General features: G+C 34.3%; 1 protein-coding gene across 1 annotated transcript in view; it reads right to left on the bottom strand.

Moving 5' to 3' along the window:
• Window positions 1-18,035, bottom strand: part of MMP16 (matrix metallopeptidase 16) — a 178,539-nt gene that overhangs the window by 45,079 nt on the left and 115,425 nt on the right. The window contains exons 5-6 of the mRNA XM_048939421.1: window positions 4,774-4,935; window positions 1,699-1,916 (exon numbers count right to left, since the gene is read on the bottom strand). Of these exons, the coding sequence (XP_048795378.1) occupies window positions 1,699-1,916; window positions 4,774-4,935 (380 nt within the window). The remainder of the gene's footprint in view (window positions 1-1,698; window positions 1,917-4,773; window positions 4,936-18,035) is intronic.

Raw genomic sequence — 18,035 nt, 5'->3', positions numbered from 1 at the left:
CTGATTCTAGTTGTTTCTTTCTAATATTTGTCCATGTTTCCTCATTCCAGTGTGGATTATGAATGAAGTTTTAGCTGTTAGAACAAATAGGCAGTCTGCACACTAGCAAGCATATACGTGATAGAGTAAACATACAGTGGTCAATAAGCAGCTAATGCTTTTTGAAGAAAGTACAGTCTTTTCAATCAGAATAGCAAAGAGTGATCAGTAATGATGGTCAGTGTTATTTTTCCAGGTACACAGACTTGGCTAGACAGGAAATTTTGTGTTAGTGGGATAGCATTTCACTATTTATTGATTTATGTCTAAAATAAATGACAGTATTTTCTATTGCTCTTGAGAAGGATGATATGAGATTGAAGTAGGTAGTTTAATATCCTGTTTAACGTCAAGTTAGAAAATTAGATTCTTTCTTAACCTTTGAGTTTTAGTCATAAAAGACTGATGATTCAGGACCTCCTGGAGTTTGAAGATGAAGCAAATGAAAAGGTCTGACATTCCCAGGGATGAAAAATCCTTAGATCTTCATGGGAAAAATAAAATTAAAAAAAAAATCCTGCTCACTGAGTTGTGAAGGTAACTCAATAAGTTTGAATGAATTCAGTGAGGCTATCAGTAAATATCTTCTTGAGGTATCCTAAAGACAGTAAGAACCCAGATAGTGCTGCTAAAGAGATTAATCTGGAGCAATAATGCACATAAGAAGAAAACATATTATGAAGGAAATGGATCCCCTCAGAAAGACCAACAAAAAATGTTGAACTTGGAGCTTCCTGTTTTAGGACAAATTCATATACACTTGTAGAAATAAAAATTGCAATCCACTCATGTTGAATCATGTCAAGATTTACAAAACAAAGGTCCTACACTTCCTATTGCTGAAGCACATCTGGCACATAAAAAGTTCAAAATAAGAGATTATACTGTTGCACGTTTCCAGAATGTTTGCACTGCAAAATCTGTCAGCAAGTTGTTTTAAGACACTGAATAATAAGGATTCTGTAATTACTCTTCAACACTGATTGCCTTCTGGATACAATATCCTAGATCATTCTCCTAAGATGGCTTTGATGTTCATGAGCCCAAGCAAAGACCTTTTATCAAAAGGCTGCTCTTCAGTTCAGTTTGTTTAGTTTAGTTTGTTGCATATACTGCATATATCAGCTTAGAGATAGAATATGAATGGAAATAGACAATAACACATCTGCAGTAAATTTTTGTGTATTTTTGTGACAAAGACTTTATTTAGGTACTTCCTTTTTAAATGACTGACCTAATTGTAAATCTGATATTTTATTTCCAGTCAAAATAAAAACAAAACAGAATTAAAGACATACAGTATCTACTATATGTCTGGACGTGGCTGTTTTCCCAACAGAGTCATTCTTACCACATCCTACTTATGAGTTATGCTTTTTTATCTCTTCATAACATGCAGAATTTATTTACCTTTACATTTTGAAGCATTACAGTTTCTGCCGACATGTGCATTTTCCCAATTTAGAACATTACAGCAGCTGTCTGCTAGATGTTTAAACCATGTGTATATTTACTTTTTAATTTCTTTCTCAAACTTTCTAACTGCGAGAGGGCTGGGAAAGTGGAGTCATGGTGAATGAGATCTTGCTTTAAAAAAAAAAAAAAAAAAGAATAAATGCAGACAGTTGAAGTAACACTGAAAAATTCACAGCCTCCTACCTTGAAAACAAACATTTCCCGGCGAAGAATAGCCAAAGTGTTGAAGTTCCCATCACAGATGTTAGGTTTGGCCCCAGGATAGGAAGGCTTGTCACCAGTGGGTGGCCGGGGAGGCTTAGGTTGTCTGTCATTTTTCCGTGGGTCTACTGGAGGGATCGAACGGTGAGGTGGCACTGTTGGCAGAGGTCTTGTTGGTGGTGGGATCCTGTCAGGTGGACCTTTAAAAATGGCAGCAAGATGTAATTTATTTGCCGATCAGTGACATTTCAAGAAGGAATAGAAAAAGGAAAGAGAGAAACAAACAAAAAAAACCTAAGCAGTGTAAAACCTCCAGTGGAAGGGAAATCAAAAAAGTGATCTGCCACTCCCATGCTGTTAAAGGGTATAATGAAGGTGTGCTACAGAACTAAGGCATTAATGAAGAAAATAATTATTTTTCACTATTCAGTATCATCTTTCCAAAAATCTGCAAAGGATGCACATTCCACTGTCATTTCAGATGAGAAGTAATTCATTGCATACCAACTGAATAAGAAATTTTAAGACCAAATCATTGCCTATTTTATGAAACCTTTATGAACCCTTTCCTAATCAAAACATCGTCAACCAATGTTTTCAAGTCATCTTTTTTCTTCTACCTATCAATTCACATATGCCTGTATATACCTATATAATTACTGCTGACCCAATTTGTAGGCATATTAGTATCTTTTTCAGGATACATTCCTAGCTTTCCACAATACTCCTTGCTATGTCTAAATGTTCTTGAAACTGGAATTCAAATCATAGGCATCCACATAAACAAAAACTCTAATTCACAAATTTTCTTCAAAGTTAAATTAATTATGTCTAATTTTAAATTTCCATTTGTCAGTGATTTTAACAAAGCTAGACACCTAGTGATTAAAAGAATTTCTGAAGATAAATTGAAAAGGAATAACTAAAACAAAAATTAAAAACTAAAATTAAAACTAATTGTATAATATTTTAAAACCTTTTTTTCTTCTAGCAAGCACATTTTTGTTCATAATATACGAGGAATTGATGGCAAATAAGTGTCCCACTCATAATTTCTCTGTTCAAAAGTCAAAGAGCCTTCTCAGGCAAATGCTTTTTATAATTCTAATGGCATAATGCTTTACTTTCATTTCAGTTTATCTTTCCCTTTCAACATGTATTACTACATTTACTCATGTTTTCTATGTATAAAGAGATAGGAAGCTCCCACTGGAACAGTGATATTTCTGGAAACAAGATGAATGTGCTAATTTAGCTCATTCTATTTTGCCCTGCCTTCAGATCATTTAAATACACAATCAATTTTGATTTCAAAATATAAGCATAATTTGCATGACTAGGTTCAGAAAGACATTTGAACAATAAGAAAACCCTAAAACTGCATAAATGCCCTTTGAATTTCTGGTATTTATTCAAAATAAGCATAGTTTTCTGAGAAAAATATTGACTGTATAAGGAAATGGTAAACTCCGTGAATGGTTGTCATCCAATTTAATAGCATTTATTTCATTCACAGTTTTAAAATTTGCGGCATTTATAATTTACAGTGAATAATGGTGTTTGGAGGAAAATTGCAGATCAAAGTAATTATTTTAATAGGTATGACATTTTTATTGTGGCATATGATTCCCAATCATCTTTTCATTTTAAAGGGAGCAAAGGAATCAGTGTGCAGTAGCAAATGTTGGAAAGACTGTAACCCCAAACCAAAGTTTTTGTATGCTATTTGCTAGTGATGTCAGATATTACTTCCCAGGGGTAACACACTTCTCCAAATGTATAGACCACAGCTGTTAGAGCTTAGTGGTTAGTTTTTGGCAAAGTATTCGTGTCTAGCCTTTAAGTCTAGACTACCAACTGAGCTCATGAGAAACAACCTTCCCTTTAGCTAATCACACAGGAAAAAACAACAAAAAACTTGCTAAGCCAATCATTTTTAAACTACTATTTAAGCTTTATGAAAACATATATCAGTGCTTGCTAATATGATATTTAAAAAGCTTGTTAATATAAAATATAAAACAGCAGTAGGAAAGTTCTAATTAGCAGTACTGTTATTCTCTACCAACATAGGTGGCCTTTGTAGCAGTACAGATTAGTAAGGAATGGACCTAATAATATTCAGTTTAGCTTCTAAACTGAAAGTAACCTTTAGCACAAAACTAAATCTGATACAAAATGAATTGGAGAATATTAAACAAGGTAGGTCCAAATTATACATACTGGATGCATGGCATAAATAGACTATAGAGATATCTCAATATAGATAGAGGCAGAACAGTTTTTTCATTGTAGGAAAATGTATATTAAAATAAACAAATCAAACAGCAACAACAAAAACTTCCAACTGCTTAATAAATATCTACAGAATCAGTTTTTTAAAATCAGGAATAAAATTATGGCTTTGGAAATGCCAGAAACAATAATACAGGTATTAATTTTAGATTCAGCCCATAGACAGAATAAAGGTATTGCTTTGGTTTGGTTTTGTTTACAATTTTCAGTCACTTTGCCTTCTCAAGTTCATGCAGAATTCATTTCTATACTTGTTACAATGAAGGGTTTTTTTAGACCTCAAAATCGATCTATTCAGGGAACTATTTAATTATTGATTATATTATATTATCAATTATAATTAATGATTATTCCCAATCATTTGATAACTGAGAAGTAGTCAATTCATACTACTATATGTCTTTTTAGTACTTCAGAAATAAGCTCACTATGGTTGAAACTTGCATGCCTTAATATTTGAAAAGATCAGAATTCTTTCGCAGATATTTTCTTTACGGACTTTTAGAACTTTTCAGATTACCATTCCAGCTGAGTGCAAATTTGAATGCAAATTATGAACAGTTAGAAACCAAGTAAAACCAAGTAAAAGTAACCAAGAAAAAGAGTTTCACCATAATCTTTGGCCATCACAGAAAGAAGGTATTGGGACAGCAAGTGGCAGAGGATGCCCCAACAATTTTTTTTTAGAGATGGTGTGAACAGGAGATTCTCAACCATTCTTAAGCGAAAGTGTTCAAGTTTCCTAATTAAAAAGAGACATACCATATATCTTCTGGATGCCCTGTAAATCATCATTAGGTAGTTTGAAGTTGTCAGTTTCCATATACTGATAAAAAGGAGCCATAATTGCTGTGGGATCATTAGAGTGCTCCAAGCCCAGAGCATGTCCCAGTTCATGCACAGCAACTAGAAACAGATCATTTCCTATGGAGAGAAGAAAGGGAAACAGTCTTTGAATCTGTGAGTATAGAAAAATAAATAACACAAGTGGAGCACTCTTCACTTGAAAGACATTTTCATTGAATTTGATTTTACTCATTGATACTTAGCAAATCATGAAGGTAATTGTTAAAAATTGTTAATTTTTATTGTTGTTACATGTTATATATGATACGCTTATAGATAACACAAGTGTGCTTATTTATTTAGCTAATGCACATAATTAGGACAACATTCAAGTGCCATAGCTGGCATCTAATCTTGTGTATAACTTTACATATAGGTTTATGGTGTGATTAGCCTAAGCGAAAATGACTGCATCAAGATATAGTTCCAAAAGGTAAATATCCCTGCTGTGTGTAGTTAACTTTATAAACTGAGAACTACCTATGTGGGACGGACCCTACAGGGAACTTAGTCATTCAAATGCTTGCAGTCAGGCCCCTGCTGATTATTTGCACATGTTGTCCACTTCTGCATCGCCATAATTGAAATACCAATGTGGAAAATATGGATGTCTTGCTGTCCTTCTCAAAACAGAATATATATAGATCTAAACAATCAAATGTCAGACTCATGCTATAGACTCATCGCACACTTTAGTTTTTCCCTTCCAAAAATCTACATTTAATTTTTATTACAGACTATTGGAAAAATTAGAAATGTTAGAAGTTTTACCGTAAACTCTGAAAAAACAAATTAAAGTCAATGCAACTGTTTCTATAAAAGTTTCAGAGTTAGACCTCTATGGTATTCATTTTTATTCATTATGTCTTCAGCATATCATTTCATGAGTCTTTTGTACAGATTCTGACTATAGTCAATTTGTAACAGACTTTGGAAAAAAAGTTTTTCACATCCTGGGGATAGGAATAGGAGGAATCATTCCTCAGAAGTGTGTTCCTGTCTGACTGACATAAGAATTTTTCTAGATAACCATCTTATGCTGAACTTTTAGAAGGCTGGACATAGGTGAAAGGGGTAACGGGGTCCTAACCACAGTAGGTAGTTTCTTGTTGAAATGCCATTATAAGTGGTGAAAAATGAAGTAGCTTATTCTGTGGCCTAGTACAGAACTGTATATTAGGATGAGAAAATAAATATTCAACATTTACTCATATTCTACATTCTGTACAATCTTTGGAGGTAGATAGTTAATTCCACTGCTAGCACTGGAATTCTGAGAATTATTATAATACAATAATAATGGTAAACACTGGATTTAGGAAATATATATATATGTATCAATTTATAGAACCTTGAAGTTATAGTTGACAGCATTTCAATTTTTCAAGTGTCTTCTCTTGCTGACATGAAGAAATAAACTTTCTCCCAGGTACATACGAACAGAGAAACACTTGGCAGTAGATATCTTAATGATATACAGAGACATGCTGATGTTTGAAAAATAAATGTTTGATTGAAAGCTTGGAAATAGTCATAGCTAAAACTCTGTTCTGAGTTGACAGTCTTTTCATGCCTTCCTGATTCTTAATCCAGAAATATGAAAACTAAATGCTTATGCTTTTTTATCAGTATAACTGTGAAGAAAAAAATCACATCTTTCAAAAATTAATCTGACATAATATGCATTCAGAAATGAGAAGAGTTTATCCTATCATTTATAATTATGGGTTTTCAGATTAAATACTTTCTCAATTATCTATATATATTTGATGCAGTTCTTTATATAGCAAAGAAGATTTTTAGTGCACTGTTGTAATAGGCTTGAGGAGCTTGACTGTCCCTGTCAGGAGTGTTTTTGATACTTGAATTTGCCCTTCTATATCCAGTCAAAACTGATCTTGACATCATCTCATATGAATAATCCACAGCTTCTGTAGTTAACCTTAGCATTATAAGTGACACACAGGAGCAAATCTGTAAAGGCATTAATTCACTCACAATGAAATAATTAAAATCCCCTAATAACAATAAATTGATGAAAAGACATGAAGGAAGAAGATGTTACTGAGCCATAACCATTATATTATGACAAGGCTCACAATTCTTTTCTGAATTTTATGAAAGTTAGAGTTTCAGCATAAGTTTATTAGAATGAATAATTTATGTGGCATTAAATTGTATAAGATTGAACTTCCTTTTCCTCATCACGTGTGGCAAAAAGCTAATTCCTCTTTGACCTTGGTTTCTCTCATCATAGTTAAGAATATTAACTGGTCTAAGTCTTTGTATCAATAATTAAACTAACAAGTTGTACACAGCACTTATTGAACTATTTTCACATGGTTTCAAATTGATATTTGATTCTACCACAAGGTTACATTGGTCAATATCAATAAATTAAAGAACGTTTTACACGTGGTATTCAACTCTACTATTCAACATGAGGAACTGGGAGGTGAAATTGTAACAATTTCTAAAATTTCACAAAACCACACTTAATAAAATAGCCTTGGAAGCATCTACTTCTTCACTCTAATTGTGCCACTTTTATGCAATGCATGAACGATCAATAGATTTTTAGGTTCTTAGTCAACAGTGTGTCCTTATAGAGACCTCCAGAAATTCCTGTATTTTGTTTAATGCTGATCTTGAGGCCCCTTGAATTACATAGTGAAAAGGAAACAAATAAACACACCGTGATCTAGTGGCATATTTTCTTTCCAGGATGATATGTAATGTTTGTACAGCAAGGTACCTCCAAATTACTTCTAAGTGATAATGGCACTATGTCAGAAAACAGGTGTTACACAAAGGGTGGCCATTTATCTTTCTTCCTACATCTTTTGGGTGGGGTTATTAAGCAAGAATAAAATAATAAATATTCAGCACCTGCTTGGCTCTCCTCTCCTCCCCAAGGAGGCCCTCCTTAGTTATATAGCCTAAACCCAAAACAGAAAAAGGGACTGTGATAATTTCCAACTTCTGTAATGCAACATGTAGACATCAGGGGAGCCATAAAACGAGGTAAACCAGAGGCAGAGCAGCCCTTGGAGGAAGCACATAAGGAGAAAAGGAAGAAGGTCACAGGAAAAAGCTGGGAGAATAATATTCTTGCCTGGGGTGACAGAGTAATTTAACAGGGAACATATTTTCTACTTATAGTCAAATAGACCCATTATTCATGATAATTTCCATCAAGAGTCATGATTGTCTCCAGGGCATCCTGAATTTAAACTGACCCAAATAACTCAGTGCAGTTGAAACTGAAGTTTAAACCAGTTCAAGATGTGCTGCATGAGACCACTGCAGGTAAGACTCACTACTGCCATAGTTTCTATCCTTTGTCTCTTGTATATAATCAGATTTCTACAGTTCAGCAATAATTACTCAGACCCCCTTTGATTTTGAAAGCAGACTTGCCTTGAGCATCACAGTGTTACTATTATCGCTGAGAGCGCTCCTTCTTTCTCTCCAGACTGCATAGAAGAGTACTAGTGACTTCAAGGTAGATAAAATATATAGTTCCTTGGTCAGTGTTCAGAGAAAGATAAAGTGCACAGGCAAGTGAATATTCATATCAACTCTGTCTACCATATTGGCATTGGGTATCTTTTTTAAACACTTGCAGTCCCTGCCATTGAATGAGAGAATCACAAATGATTCTATATATCATTATCCAAGTAAAAAACACATATTTCAGTCTACTTGTTAAAATGAAGCACTATCTCAAAAATTTAAAAAAGTCATGAGTAGCAGTTAAACTACATGCAGCCATAATGGCTTTTAAACTAAAAGCTGCCACTTCAGAATAGACAGTGGTGAATATTCATTGTGATAGTCTCAGTTATATCTTGTTATATTTATCGACAAAGCAGAAGAGAAATATTTCAAAATATATTTTGTAAGTACGAAATATCTGCATCTCTGTCCTTATGTTATTAGTATAGGGATTTAGAATAGACAGGGTATAGGTTAAAACAGATTGTGATTGTTTTTCTTATTTTACTCAGGTTTGATTTCAGAAAGAAAAAAATACTGTGTGTAAGGAACTAAGGCAAAATGATTATTTTTATACTGACACTTTTCTCTGAGGCTATAAACTATTTTAGGCACTAAATCTGCCTGACTTTACAATCACTGCCCAAACTCAAGAATATAAATATGTATTAATATATCAAATATTCAACAGCCAACACTGTGGAGCATGGTGTACAGAGAAACTAATAGCTAATACACCATTTTTTCATGTCTGCGGAGAAAATAAAGCCAATGTTTGTCCACAGCAAGCTATAAATAAATGCAAGTTCTGGAGACATTATTTCCTGTTTTAATTGGTATATGAGCTTAATTTAGATAAGTAATGCCTTAATGGCTTAGCAACCCTTAGATTCATGTCTTGGCCATCTTTTTGGTGTAACACTAAATGACACCCTAGGGTTTGTCACTTGGTTTTTCTTGGCATGTGACAGTACATGCTACATACTGCTACAACATATTGCAAGCTCAAAGGTTCTCAGAGGCTTAAATGTCATATAACCTAAATTCTGACAACTTCTGTATCTAGAGAAATACATAAAGAATCTAGAGGCTGAATTTCAAATGAGAAACAAATTGGAAAACTACCAAAATATTTTATACACTATTTTGGTTATTTTCACAAAGATTATTCTACTTCATTTTTCACATGATACAGATAGAAGATTTCAGATTAAATCCATGTGAATATGAAACGTTCATCTGTACTTCTGTTGCAATTCTATTAAGAACGAGGCAGTACCCCAAAATCAACTTTGTTGTTCATCAGAAAATATTATATGTTGCCAATGAACTTGTCTGAAGTTTGTACACTTTGCATTTCCAATAATCTCTTCATTCATACCACTGACTCACAAAACAAAAGTTACTAATCCAAACTTGCTGAAAAGCTGCAAAATTTTGAAAATATCCTTCCTGTGCATAGCACACAGAAAAAAAAATTGAAGTTGTATATTTTTGTTATTATTTCCAGAGAGTACAGAATTTTGAATGTGATATTTCAACAGTGATAAAAGATCCTTTTTCTCTGTGACCTTAGCACGATACAGCATATACATTATGTATGTACTTACATAAACACAGTATATGCATGCTATATAGAGAGTATACATGATCCTAAATATAAATCATAGGCATACTCTTACCCAAATAAAGGTGCCACATTTCCCAGCCTAAAAAATCATATGTCATTGCCTGATGTTATCTCAGACTTTTATCAGACATTGAAATTCAGTAGTTTTATGGTTGTCTGGGGAAGAATTTTTTGTGAAATGGAAGAGCTGAGATGATGTAGTATCTTTGAGAAAATAAGAGTAAAACTTTTTTTTAAATGCACATTATACAGTGTATTTAATTTCTATGTGGATTTAATGTACTTATTTTGTGCACACAGTGTATTTTCAACAACTCCTTTTAGCCATTTTTCCATTGTGATAAAAATGAGTGATATACAAATGTATTACTTTTACTTTGTTATTATGTTACATAATATATATCACAAAGTATTTGAAAATTGATTTACTGATGTGAGTAATTTAGAAACAAGCAGTTCATTATACACAAAGAATACTTAGGGTATAATTTAGTATACTTACACCCATGTGTACATTTCTTTTAAAAATATTCTATTTTAAACAGACCAATAGATTATATTATTGTGAAATTTAAACATGCTTGTTTGTAGTTTGGCAAGGGAATATCTCTATAGGCAGGACTGTCTTAGTGACTCAGTCAGTGATCATCGCTGAGATTTGCTAAGGACATGTGAGCTGTGTATGCCCTTTCAGCCAGTATTGTACTGGTTCTGCATATCGTGGGTATAATATAGTCAGGATGCTGATCAATAACATCTTTGAATGGAGCCCACATATAGGTCAGCCTCTGCTTTAGAAGGCAGGAGATGCAGAAACTAAGAATTTCTGCTTTATTACTTTACTGCTTTATTACTTTATTACTAGTCTCTTGGTTGCTCTGAAAGTAATGTCCTTTATTTATTTTCATTTTGACAGATAAAAAAAAAGAAAAAATATACTACTTGATAGAACAAATTCTCAGCTGCAAAACAGTTTTTCAACAGTCACCACCATTAACTATGTATTTTCACCATCCACGAACAAGAGGATGCAAACTGTGCTTGTAAAAATCTACACCAGCACAGGTGCCTGACTGTTGCTGTTGCCACTGCTGAAACACAGCACCCATCACCTTACTGTGTTAACAACCACTGTTTGTTTTTCACAAATCTTCAGAAAGCATTAATAAAAGTCAATGAGTGCCATTTTTTTTCCACATGGAGGAATTCAATGACACACCTTTACTTTATATGCACTTTCATGTCAGACGCCATTTGGTCAGACTGCCCCCTTGCTGTCATCGGTCATAGGGCAACAAAATATCATGGAATATTGGTGGGAAGGCTCAACCTCTACTGCCATACTATCAACATCCATCTCTGACATCACGGGCCTATATAAAATAGGAGGCACTACTTTCAGAGCATCCCCCATACATATTTGCATTTTGCAATTGTCTAGTAAATAGGTTGACATGGGCAGAATTACTTCACAACTTCACAAAATATTCTGAATCATGAATCAATACCAACTTCTCCAAAAATGGAAAAATCAAGCAGCTGGAAATTATCCTTGGGGAGGTAAGAAAGGCACAAGAGTATAGCATTCCCCAGAAAGGTGTCATATATGTGTGTTTTTTCTGCAAATATGAAATTTAGGGCTTTATTTCATGCTTTGAGGAAACTGCTGTGACAGCGAGCCTAAAATACTAATAGCATCTACACTTATGCTGAATCTGTATCTCCTGGGATTAATTTCCATCTGTCTCCTGCAGCTAGTTTCTTTAGCATGCAGGTACACTACTGCATTTTTATACTTTTGTCAGATGACATTTGCATTCAGACAGTAATGAAGTAATACCAGCTAGCATAGATACTAATTTTTAAAAATAATCACATTTTAATTATATTGGAATTTTGCAATTTGCAAGTAAAAAATATTTGTAAACCAATTTCATTCAAGTCCACACCAGTGAAAGTGTTTTAAAAGACAATGGTTATTTTTATGAGAACAAAAATGATGAGGTTGCTAACTAACTTTTACTCTATTTTCCCAGTAGTATCAATGCTGCTAATACTATAGAATCCTATTTATTAATGATCTTTCCTGTCTTCTCTTTTTTTTCTGTTTTTTCTTTTTTTTGTTGTTGTTGTTGTTGTTATTGTTGTTGTTACTGTGGGAACAGAAAACTAACTCCTTTCTGAAGGCTGTGAGATCTTATGCTAGGACCAAAGGTTTGGGTAGGCAAGAGATGTACAAGAGCATGTATCACATTTTTCAGCTTCTTCCACTGTCCTGTCCTTGAGGGTCATTCATGTGAAGGAAATGAACAATTTTCTATAGCTGGTTGGTACCACCCACTGACTGGGTGAAGATAAAAATAAAAGGGATTTAATTGTGATTGAGTCCCTGTTAAAATGAAATCCTTGCCTTTAACAACAACAAATGTAGATTTTGACTTTAAGCCTCCCAGCTAAAATGATGCCATGCTAACACACTGTCTGCTTTTGTATTGAAGAGATACTCTTTTTTTCTCCATTTCCCCTAATGTCCTGTGTATTCTACTATAAAGAAAAATACATGTAATTACTAGGAGGAAGGTCAAAGTCATGCTGTCAATATTCACAATAGATGTAACTTGCCATGGGGCAGAAATCTGCAAGGGTCTTACAGATCACTGAAATCACCAGAATAGGAGGATGTAGAATGTAATTTATATATAAAGGTTGTGTTGGCTCTCTGCAGAGATAATTTTTTATCCAGTTTCAGTTAAACTACTGAGACCAATTATATTATCCTCTAATTTAATTCACACTAAAGCAATCAAAAACAGATTATTATCCTACCCAGCTTAACACATCTATATGACCTTTAGATTTAGTTTTAAGATGAAGTGACATAGCATTGCATATTTATTTAGGAATTTTATGTGAATAGTTCATTGTTATTTTATTGTTTAAGCATACACATTAAAAAAAAAGTCATGATAGGATTGTCTATATTCTTTTTCTTGGTCAGATGATGACAGAACTGGGATTTTTGAATCTTAATTGGCAAAGTGATTAGAAGAAGGAAAAAATCATTAAAATTTCTCTGATCTGAGAAGCAGATATGTTTTCTGAGAAACCCAAAGACTTCAAAGGGAAACTTGATCCAAGTATATATATTAGATTTTAAATTGAGACAACGCTAATCTGGAGATCATAAAAATGGGAAAAGTGACAGAAAGACAAATCTTCTACTTTGTTAAAATTTACTTATATGAAATGCTATGATCTACTGGATAAATCTGCCATTATCCTTGAATATATCTATATATTTGTTTGGTTTACTTTAGATAGAGGAGTAAGTGAGGCACTTGGAGAATGACGTCACTTTGGCACCAGGGAGTCTTGTCATCAACATGGAGATGCCTGAGAAACAGCTGTGCAGGGCATTCTCCAGGATTAAAGCTCATAGATGTGCTGGAGAGAGACTTGAACACAGGCATGATAGACTGGCCAGAGCCCGACCATGGTCATCCATCCTAGCTCACTTTCCTTTCTGTTTGTAAGGAGCCCTGATAGGCTCAAAACACTGGTCCCACAGCTGGTCCACCACATTCTGTGCTCAAGCAAGTCTGGAACCACTACTTTCCCCCTGTGCAGCCACCATGGCCAGTCCTGTTAGTAACACAAGTGGTCATTAAGAACACAAACCAGCTAAGGACTGTCTGTTTGTACATATTGCAGCTGTTAGATCTTTCTGAAGCTAATATTTTTATTGCTTCTTCTAGAACTGCTAGCTGAAGTGAAACCAGCAACATTAATCCTATGCAACATTACTTCCATAACTTCAGTTTTTTGAGTATACAGTGATTGTCTCAATTAACCTACTTTGCATCAGTTCACAAGCTGTATCAGTAGAAAGGAGCTATGTATTAATCTTACAGTAAGGGAAAGTAAATATATATACGCCTTTACATATTAAAATATTACCAGCAACACATTCAAAATGTAATCAGGGCAATTCTTTTGTGTGTTACCAAATTTAGACTAACAGGAGAATGTTTGCTGTCCCACCACAGGAGAAGGTGCACTGGTAACCATCTTTTCTGCGTGTAATACTGAACCATTCCCAAATCAGACATCTCTCCTGAAGAGAAAGATTTAAGTGCTATTATTTGAAATTAGTTATCACTTCAGTTCTTCTCATCTGAAATTGCATGGTTTCAGCACTGCAGGCAATATATCTCTACTCTCACTACAAAGGGATTCCATGAGATTAACTCAGACATAAACATCAACTTCAGGTCAGATTGATTCCTCTCCACTGAAGTCTGCTGGTTTCTGACTTAGGTTTTTTCATTTAAGCCCATGGCAAAACATTAATTATAAAAGTACAATTTACAGATTTAATTATTCTGTGAACAAAATCAGGAAACATTCATCATTTACTTGAGCTAGTGACTTAAATTTGTCTGCTACAACAAAATATTTTGCACAAATCAATCTTGTTTTTTTAATTTAACTCATTCTTTTTGATCTTCCTGTTTTCACCTTTTTCCCAACCAGATATTTTAGCTGTTTTAGATGTTTATTTAGATGTTGCCAGGTACCAGTGTTAGCTGCTCAGCATTTTTTTGAAACCCAAGCCTCTCATGAAGTCTAAATATAGATTAAGAAGGAAAAAAAAAGACCTCAAGAACATATGATTTGTGTATTTTGACATGAAGAATTGCCAAGGTAAAGCACAAGTTTTACCTAGTTTCTGGATTGGAGAACACAGACATGAAAGTCTTTCATTAGAAAATCATACACTAATTTTTATAAATGTATAATATGACTTTTTTATATTTTAAGATTAACTTACATTCTACTTTTGCAACAGCAATCAGTTAATATTTTGCCTAATAGATAAATAAATATATATTTATTATAAGGTTCTTGTCTTATTCTCTCAGTAAAATGTGATATTTTCCAGGGTAATCAGGAATGTGATTTTTCAAATTCCCTTTAATCCCTGAAAACATACAGAAGAGAAGGAGTCAACGCAATAATGATATCCTATAGCATGCCTGTGGGGAAAAAAATCAAATTTTGTAAAGCTGCTGTCTTGGAGAAAAGGTTTCTTTAGATCACTTGAGAATTGGGGTGCCAAGACAAATGCCTACTTCAAATAACAGAACTTTCTGTTTGGTCAGAGAGTTTGAGGATCACAGATAATTCTCCTTCCTAAATTACTTCTACTACTATCTCAGAGTGATAAAAATATGATTTCAAACTTTTTTTTTTAATTTATTTTCTATGTATGGCAATTTATTTGTGATTATAAAGGTGATCTAGCACATTTAAGAATATAGATTTTTACATGCTTCACTTAGCAAGAAAGCTTTTCTTTTTTTCCTTTTTTTTTTTTTTCCACAGTAGTTCCCACTCAAAAACCATGTGTGAGGAGTTATATGGCTGTGAAAACAATAATGAAGAGGCTGACCCATATTTTATATATGCACTCTTTCAAAATACATTAATCTGCCTGAAAAAAACCATCCTTGACAGTGACCTTTTGTAGCATACTGTAGAAAAAAATCATGATCATCATTTTGGAACTATCAGTAGCTTCAATGTATTTTTAATTTCAAAAGCTTGTTCAACTAAACTTCCCCACAATAGCTCATTATTCTTAACATAATAATACTGCTGTCTGGTCCACTGAATCCAGCTTGGGAAGACATTAGTAATGTCTAATTTTCATTATTATGTGGTCATATATTAGAGACAAAGACCTCTTTGAAAAAAATAAAAAGCAAAAAAACAACTCGTAATAGTAATGACATCCTCAGTCCCTTTTCTTTAAATGTAGCTGCAATAGTTACAGAATTGGCTGCTAGAATTCGTTCTCCCTGTCAGCTAAACATTTCCTTGGCAATGAATTTGACATAACAGACAATGTGAACTTTCATCATTTATTTCTATGCAAAGTCTGCCAGCTTAATTTTAACACTTTTCATTAGCGGTTTCAGGCTGGCTGATAGCAAACAAGGCAGATGACAAATCCAAGCAGTTTGTTCTACTGGCCCTGGTATGTGGGAAACAACCTCCAGTTGAAGTTTAGATGGATAACTGAATTTGCAGTTTCCCTACCTAGTCCACATAAGCTTTCAATGGTTTCTTTTTGCCTACAGCATGATGGGAGCAATATGCAACTTAGTGGATTTTGTTACACTGCCATTTTGGGTTACTGTCTGCATCATAACTCTTTTTGTCTGGCCACAGTGTAAAGGCCACCTTGCATCTGTAGATAATCAAAGCATAATGTAAGGTGTGCTTAACAGTTTACATTTCCATTGCTTTAACTAAGAATATTGCAAAGATCATCTCCTTGACATGCTCCTCAGCCTCTCTTTTATTTGACATAATGGTGCACTTGACAATTTTAGGCCAAAAAGAAAGCTGAGAGCATAATACTACAGTCTCACAGCCCCCGGGCTATATTACAAGTAGCCAACTAAACACATCGAGAACACTGGGCTGGATTTGTATACAAGATGCCATTCACCCACCAAGTTTTCCTTTTAATTATGTATAAATCATAGAATCATAGAAAGGCCTGAATTGGAAAGGACCACAATGATCATCTAGTTTCAACCCCCCTGCTATGTGCAGGGTCTCCAAACACTAGACCAGGCTGCCAAGAGCCACATCCAGCCTGGCCTTGAATGCCTCCAGGGATGCAGCATCCACAGCCCCCCAGGGAGGTTGTGGAAAGCTCTTTTCTCAAAGATGGGTGTTCTATGGAAACAAAAACAAACAAACAAAAGAACTACAAGCAACAATAAGTACATAAATTAATAACATTTTTTTAAAAAATGAGCTCATTACCTTTGCAATGATTAGTATTCTCCAACATCTGGCTTCCATCAGGTATAGGGGGTCTACCAGACAGACCTGCTTAACTTGTCTGTACAGTCCTATGTCCAGTGACTGGGTCCTCACATAGTACCCATGGCCACTTACAGTTGTTTTTGAAAACATTCTCCACCTCTTCAAGAACAGAAGGGGTCTTTCTGTTCCTGAGTGCAGCTCTACATTCACAGCTCTGCATACCACAGTGATACTTTTAAGTACACACAGAATGTTTCAAAGATACCATTTTATGTGAGATCTCGGACTGACATGGAATAACAGGTGAGTGTAGCACACTGAGCGCACCCAGGTAAGGTATGGGAAGCTTCAGAACAGATCAGTCCTAATAGTACAACATGACTTACAGCTGGGGAACAACTGGTTTGCTATCTCAAGCAATGGAAGCCTTGAGGGTTAGCAATAGAAAGCATTATCTGCACATGAGTTGATTCCTGGATATCAAGGGGAATGGTTGAAATGAAAAGAACCAGCAGATACTCCACTTGCAACTTTTAAATATTATCTTGGCACTTCCATTATTGTGAAATACTATAAATTTAATAGTTTCTTTTTTGCTTGCTAATTTATAATACTGCTAATTCTCTCATTTTGCACTCAATTGGGCTGCTTTAACCTTACAAAAACATATAAACAAATAAATAGAGTCCTCTTTATCTTGAAAACAAGATATGACAGCGGACCAGAAAAATATTAATGACATATATAAAATGATTAGGAAACTGCTTCTTCACAGTAGATAAGTATCAGTGTACCTAAACTGAATTTGTTAATGGTAGGTTCAAAATTCAGGAAAAGATAGTTTTCCATATCTGCTTAAGCTACAGAACACATTGCCACAGGATGTTGTGGATACTAAACGCTTACACAGGTTCAAAAACAGATTACACCAGTTCATGAAAGGAAATCCCTCAAAGCTGTTAAACACAAAAATACGGCCTCTGGCTCAGAAATTCAATGAGCCACAGATTGCTGGAAGCTAAGCATGAATATGGTAGTGTTTTGCTGCCATATGCTTACTCTGCTCTTATCCACTTCCCTAGGTATCAGCTAATAGCCACATTAACATGTAGGATATTTTCTGGGAATCTGTGTTGTCAATTCTGTGTTTAAAAATATATACACAAGTATGACACAAAAAAATCAAAGAGGACAGGCAACTTTCACG

The sequence above is a fragment of the Lagopus muta genome, chromosome 3 (genome assembly GCF_023343835.1).
Source record: "Lagopus muta isolate bLagMut1 chromosome 3, bLagMut1 primary, whole genome shotgun sequence".
Classification (NCBI taxonomy): domain Eukaryota; kingdom Metazoa; phylum Chordata; class Aves; order Galliformes; family Phasianidae; genus Lagopus; species Lagopus muta.
This window is presented reverse-complemented; position numbering and strand designations above follow the sequence as displayed.